General features: G+C 44.8%; 1 protein-coding gene across 1 annotated transcript in view; it reads left to right on the top strand.

Moving 5' to 3' along the window:
* Positions 1 to 6,254, top strand: part of LOC138975020 (potassium voltage-gated channel protein egl-36-like) — a 10,029-nt gene extending 3,775 nt beyond the window's left edge. The window contains exons 2-5 of the mRNA XM_070347668.1: positions 672 to 851; positions 1,583 to 1,860; positions 2,854 to 3,030; positions 3,505 to 6,254. Coding sequence (XP_070203769.1) covers positions 672 to 851; positions 1,583 to 1,860; positions 2,854 to 3,030; positions 3,505 to 3,982 — 1,113 coding nt within the window. The 3' untranslated portion in view covers positions 3,983 to 6,254. The remainder of the gene's footprint in view (positions 1 to 671; positions 852 to 1,582; positions 1,861 to 2,853; positions 3,031 to 3,504) is intronic.
* Positions 6,255 to 6,978: the final 724 nt, after the last annotated feature.

Below are 6,978 nucleotides of genomic sequence, written 5' to 3'. Positions count from 1 at the left end.
TTTGCGTCGTGCAGCGAAGGAAAGAATCGCGATCTTGTTTCCGACTCATTGCCTCTTTGTTTTTCATTAGACCTGTCATTCTGCTTGCTCGTCTTTGTTAGATGTTTGCATATCTTGTTGCTCTGTTCTTTGCTTTTGATATTATTTCTTATTTGCGCTTCGTTTAGGGATACAACGTCTTGTGCACGTGTCAACATTTGTGTGTCAGGGGTCAATTGGTTTGACTTGAACTTGACGTTCGTGTTTCTCCCAACGTCTGTGTATTGAAACACAGATACACACACTCCATGACTTTGTAAGAAGACAAAACATATCGCTAGGTTTCATTTGTTTGTGATGAGTTTATGACCTTTCATGAAGTAGTTTTGTTTTTTGTTTACTTGTGCCAGTTTGCCAGTTCGTTTTTGGAACTTTGCAAAGCAGTGTCGTCAGTCTAGGTCTGGGGAAACGCCAATGAAAAGAGCCGAAGAATCCCCGAGCGTTTCTATTGGGTTTGCTTTTGATTATCCATGTATAACCTGCTTCCTGCAACTATGGTAACCGGGGATTTATTGCATGGGGAACATGAGATTTATTTCCCAGGTGTTTGTGAATGAAAACTCGTGAAAATGATGACAATAAAGTTATTGTTATTGTCATTGTTATTGTCATAATTGTATATGGTCTGTCAGCACCTGTACAAGGAGGGTCAGCTCCAGCGAATGAAGCGCGAGCTGCGCGAGGTGTTCGCTGACCACTGTCCAAGTTACTACGAGGCGCTGAGGGCCAGGTTCCGGGGCCGCAGGATGGAGGCTGTGAGGTGGACACTCTGGACCACGCTGGAAAAACCAGACTACTCCTCGGCCTCCAGGGTACAGTGAGAGACTGGGTGTTGTCATTGTTGGTGGTGGTGGTGGTGGTGATGGAAGTGGCTATGGTGGTGTTGTTGTTGGTGTTGGTGTTGTTGTTGTTGCTTTTGTTGTTGTTGTTTTGTTGTTGTTGGTGGTGGTGGGGGTGGAAGTGGTGATGGTGTTGAGGTTGTTGTTGGTAGTGTTGTTGTTATTGTTGTTTTTGGTGCTGGTGGTGATGGTGTTTGTTGTCCTTGACACTGTGGACAACGCTGGAAAAACCCGACTACTCCTCGGCTTCCAGGGTACAGGGAGAGACTTGTCGTTGTTAGTGGTGGTGGTGGTGGTGTTGTTGTTGTCGTCGTCGTTGTTGATGTTGGTTTTGTTGTTGTAGCTGTTGTTGTTGTTGTTGTTGAAAAAGACACCGTGGGCAAGCTTGACAAATCCGACTATAAATCAGCCTCCAAGACTATTGAAAATCTGTTTGTTGGTTGATAGCTTGTTGTCGCTGTGGTTGTTGTTGTTGTTGTTGTTGGCGGTGGTGTTGTTGTTGTTGTTGTGTTTTGTTCTCGACAAACTCTTTAAAAACTATTTACATTTACGGCGTATCACATCAATGATTTAAGTTTACCTGAATATGTCATTTCGTACTTCTTTGTACTTGTTCATGCAATGGAACATTATTTTCTGTCGATTTGTTCTTCTGCTTATTTTATCTGTCACATTCAAGTGCAAATGTTCATGTCCCTCCCCAGATGTGGTTCACACTCTACATCAGTCTCGTGGTACTCAGCACAGCCTCGCTGTTCCTCCAAACGCTCCCCTCCCTCCGCACGCCCATTCCCAGACAGCTGCTGATGGACAGCGGTATCTATGACAACGGGACGGGGGACTGCTTCTTCCCGCTGGTCAGCAGACGGATGCGGCTGTCCAGTCCCAAGCTGATCCTGCTGATGACCACCCGGCCCCAGGCCTGGTTGATGTACGTGGCCGTCGTGTGTCTGGTCGTCTTCACGGCGGACTTCGTGCTCAGGTTGGGTTCGAGTGGTTGTGGTTGTGGTTGTGGTTGTGGTTGTGGTTGTATCATCTCTCTGTCTACTTAAAGGACCATGGGTCGACGTGCTGTGAATGTAACGTTTTGTTTTGTCAATGATAAACGTTCCATTAACATACAATTCTTGTTTTGAGTGTGTGTGGTTGTGGGTTTTGACACCCCCGACGGGCGTCATGGCCTAGCGGATCAGAGGCATGCTTCCCAAGCGGAAGGTCGTGGGTTTGAATCCTGTCCGCGCCTGGCGGGTTAAGGGTAGACATGTTTCCGATCTCCAAGGTCAACATAATTATGTGCAGACCTGTAAGCCCAAGACCAAATGCGCACGAACAAGATCATGTAATGCATGTCAGAGTTCGGTGGGTTATAGATACACGAAAATGCCAAGCATTCATCCTCCGAAAGGGGCGTATGGCTGCCCGGGTCAAAATGGTCATACACTTAATACACGTGGGAGTTTCCGCCCATGGATGAAGAAGAAGAGGAAGAGACACACACCCGTACATAGGTGTTTAAAGGATTATCTCTGTCAGTTTGTCCTGTACGCACGTAGATCTCTGGTGTTATCGACCGATTTAGCTGAAAATAAGCGTGCAGTTTGCACATGTAGGACGCACGATTGTAGCCGAAAATTAGGTTAGGTACGCCAATGGCTTTTTCTAGTGTCTATCGTGTACGCTACAATTGAGTTATGCACGCTAACTCTGTATTTATCTTATTATTGTGTGTGTGTGTAAGTTATGTCCCCTGAATAATCCTTTGATCGTCGATCTGTTCACAGCTTTATCTTTCTTTTCAGGGACGGGGCGGTCCCAACCCCCGAAAGTACAGCACTTGTTTAACCTGAATCCGACAGCACCTCAACGGCGAGGAAAAAGCTGTGTGTTTATGCTTTTAGAATAAATAGCACAAGTCAGTGTTTGTGGGATTTCTCGACATTTGAGTGTTAGTGAAGCTGTCCATACCGTGTTGCAGACTGGCGGTCACCAGAGACAGGCGTGAGTTCTGCCGGCAGTGGCTGAACTGGGTGGACGTGCTGGTGATGCTGGCCGAGTGGCTAGGATTCATCTCGACCTTCAACTGCACGGACCACACGGCGCTGGGCAGGATTGGCGAGCTCTGCAGGCTCCTGTCCTACTTCAGGTTCTTCAGGTCAGTGCAGAAACAAAATCGAGAACGACTTCGTCATGTTAGCAGAAGAAAATTACTCTGGAGATCACGAATAATACAAACAAACAAAAACAAACAAAAAAAACCCCAATCAATTAAAAAATATCCTTTTTCTGCTTCATAAGAGTCTGTCTGTTTGTCTACTCCAAAGACGTACTAGTAAATGTAACGTTTTGTTTTGTCCATAAAAACGTTTCAGTTATCTACCATTCTGTTTTTTGGTATATTTATTCGTGAGGTCACCACCAACCAGGCTGTGCATGTATCGGTATCGTATCTCTTTAACCCAGCATCCCGCTGTGCATGTATCGGTATCGTATCTCTTTAACCCAGCATCACGCTATACATGTTTCATTGCATCAACACAAGCCTCGAGAGACAGTCAATTTCTTTCTTTAACTGTTTGCAGGTTCTACCGACTGTTCTGGAAGTCTGACGAGCTTTAACTGTTTGCAGGTTCTACCGACTGTTCTGGAAGTCTGACGAGCTGCGGCTGCTGAAGCTGTGCCTGAAAAACTGTCAGCGCGAGCTCGTCATGCTCATCTTCCTGGCCGTGGCCGCTAGCGCGGGGTTCGCCATCCTTGTCTACGTCATGGAGATCGGGGAGCCCCTCTCCTTCCAAGACCTGCCCCTCGCCATGTGGTGGGCCATCATCACGCTGACGTCAGTGGGCTACGGTGACGTCACGCCCTCGTCATACCAGGGCCGCTTTGTCAGCGGGATGTGCGCGATAAGTGGAATGCTGCTGGTGGCTCTTCCCGTGGCCGTCATCGCTACCAACTTCGGGGAGTACCACGCGCTGTACCGAGAGATGTTGGCACTGATGCAGAGGCAGACGGCCGACCTGAACCGACTCGGGACCAAGCAAGAAAGAAAATTCAAACTAGGGGGCATCTTTGTGAAGAACAAGGTGGCCAGTTTGAAGAAATGGTGACCGGTTGGTGACAAACGTGATGGAAAGCTTGAAGAAATGGCGACCAGTTGTTGAAAAACAATGTGAAAAGCTTGAAAAAATGCTGACTTGTTGGTGAAAAACCAGGTAGAAAGCTTGAAGAAATGGTGATAGGATTTTTGTCTAGCTTGCTCCTGAAGCAGAGTCTTGCCACAAACGCTGTTTGTGAATGCGGTAGGCTACGACAGCGACGGAACAAACCAGTCTCTTCTTGATTGTCGATTTCAATAACAAGTCAGGATGAAAGTCGCTTATTCATTGCAATGCTTGTTATTCTCCCAGGACTGGTGCCATGAGCCTCGTTCCACACAACTCTCACTGACTCTTGTTGTACATTCATAGCTCTTACTTCCCTATGTTCCTCAGTCTTCTCTTTCAAAGTTCAATATCTAACTTCAAATGCGAAACGAAGTTTGGGAAGACGTCAAAATGGGAATAATGACGTCATGTAATACTTCTGTCTATGTTCGATATCTGTTCAAATTGTAAGACGCGCTTACCCCGTGTCAAAGATACATTATGTTCGTCCCGTGTAGATATAGTCTTGCACATCAGCATAGATCCGGGGCCGGTTTCATGGACTCGCCGTAGTCACACTGACGGTCAGATCGCTGCTTCGTCAACCGACTGCGGTTGTCAGAACGCGGTGCTGGCTTGGGTCGCACTGTACTCGGGCACCTTCTGGCTTGGGTCGCACTGTACTCGGGCACCTTCTGGCTTGGGTCGCACTGTACTCGGGCACCTTCTGGCTTGGGTCGCACTGTACTCGGGCACCTTCTGGTGAGAAGAGGCAATCAGTCCGGACGATGAGATTTCATTTTTCAGCGTGGAAGACCATAACAAAAAGTGTGTTCAACAAAGATCTTATAATTCCTATCTAAATTTAGATTTTGGTAATAATTATATTAAAATCAAATTACATTGCATTCATTATTATGAAAATGTTCTCAGATTTAAAAATAGGTTATTTAAGTTAATCTTATATACGTGAGAGAGACCACTCATAAGATAACAATTATATCGTTCAAATCACACGTGTGTGTATCATGTATCATGTATCACGTGTCTAGCTAGTCTGGCAGGGGACCTGCTTTTCCACTGCTTCTGATGCCAAAGTCACCGAGACAAACGTCATTTTGGAAACACTCTTGTACCTGCTGATTCTCTTTGAATAATGTTTACAACTAACACATCACGCTATACTTTCTAGAGTGTATTTTCTTTGATTTGACGACAAAGTGCATGAGGCTTTGGAAGAGATCGAGGTTCCCAAAGGAGCGTCTTAATTTTGGACGCCTCGACTGCTGTACGTTTTGAGTAAAGCACCCGTAAGTACAGTATGTAGGATGAACAGAATACTACATGGCTTGCTGTGTCGTACCAGATTTACAGTCGCTGCTTTTAACAAATATTGAAAAGCTTGCTTTCGCTCGCAGTTGATTATTAAAAAAAATAAACTCGTGTAAATCAGGTACGACACAGAAAGCCATGCATGTACCGAAAACTACCTTGTGTACGCCCAGTATCGAGTAAACGCCCACCCCCCACTTTTGGTCAAATTCTGCGCACAGGGTACTGTACTACCTAGTAAACGCCCACCTCCAAGTTTCGATCATTGGAGTAGACAAGGAAAAATAAAAAGAGTATTTAGTCTGCTGTTATTGTTGTTTTTCAATTGTTTCCCTTCCTTGGAAATGTTTCGCGGAGTGTCCAGAAGGATTCTAGAGTGGCTAGAGAATCGCAATCCATTTTTGATGCAAAGATCGGACTGGGAGGGAAAAGAAGAAACGAAAAATCGCACTAGTGGAGATTGGAATTCCAGTTTGCCCTAGTGCAAACGGGAATCCAGTTTCAGTGGAGATGGGAATTCCAGTTTTCACTAGGGGAAATGGGAATTGGTGGAAATAATGTGTTCAAATTGATGATGATTTGATGATGATAATGATGATGATGATGTTGATGACGATGATGGAAAATCGCAACATAAATTCCACATAATACATGTAATAAAGAACACATTTTTGTAATTCATAAAGCTTTGCCAATTGTTGACAGCCACTTGCACATGTTAAGACTAGTATAGCCATCTAGGTAGACATAAAATGATATGATGATTATGCAGAGCTTGAGAGAGAGAGAGAGAGAGAGAGAGAGAGAGAGAGAGAGAGAGAGAGAGAGAGAGAGAGAGAGAGAGAGAGAGAGAGAGAGAGAGAGAGAGAGAGAGAGAGAGAGAGAGAGAGAGAGAGAGAGAGAAAGAGAGAGAGAGAGAGAGAGAGAGAGAGAGAGAGAGAGAGAGAGAGAGAGAGAGAGCGAGAGAGAGATGGCCTCGGCCATCAGAGCCGACAGTAGTATTGTATTGTATTGTAAAAACCACGACTACTGAACGTTCACTCAGTCGTCTATCTGTCTGGCCTTCTCACTTCTTTTGTGAACTCTTAGTCCTAAAGAAAGAGTGAACAGTGTTGAACCAAGCAATTTAAAAGAAATAACTCTGATGCAAGCATCACGGTCTTCTACAGGATGGAGCACCAAGTCTGTCGCTTGCTCTTCTAGAACAGCCTGCAAATGCAAGGGCAACTGTCTAACGAAACGGTGCAATTGTCAAAAAGCAAACATAGACTGCTGTACAAAATGTCACCCAGAAAGCACATTATGCAAGAACTGTTGATGGATTTCCAGTGAAATGAAACAAAGCAAAAAAGGCATGTTTGTGTGTGTGCGTGAGTGCATGCATGTGTGGGAGTGTGTGTGTGAAGGCATGTAGCATATATAGGCCTACCTTTCATGCTTCATCTTGTATACACTTTTAACTTTGTGATATGATTTAATGATATTGATAATAAAACCTTATTGTGCGCAATTACTCTGTGTTGTTCGATTATATCAATTCAATAGTATTTATTTTTATTTCTGCATTTTAATACCTGAAATGAATAAGCCCTAAAGTCATGAGTGACTCAAGATGAAATGGTTTTAAC

Source organism: Littorina saxatilis, linkage group LG9, assembly GCF_037325665.1.
Source record: "Littorina saxatilis isolate snail1 linkage group LG9, US_GU_Lsax_2.0, whole genome shotgun sequence".
In the NCBI taxonomy this organism is placed as follows: Eukaryota; Metazoa; Mollusca; class Gastropoda; order Littorinimorpha; family Littorinidae; genus Littorina; species Littorina saxatilis.
This window is presented reverse-complemented; position numbering and strand designations above follow the sequence as displayed.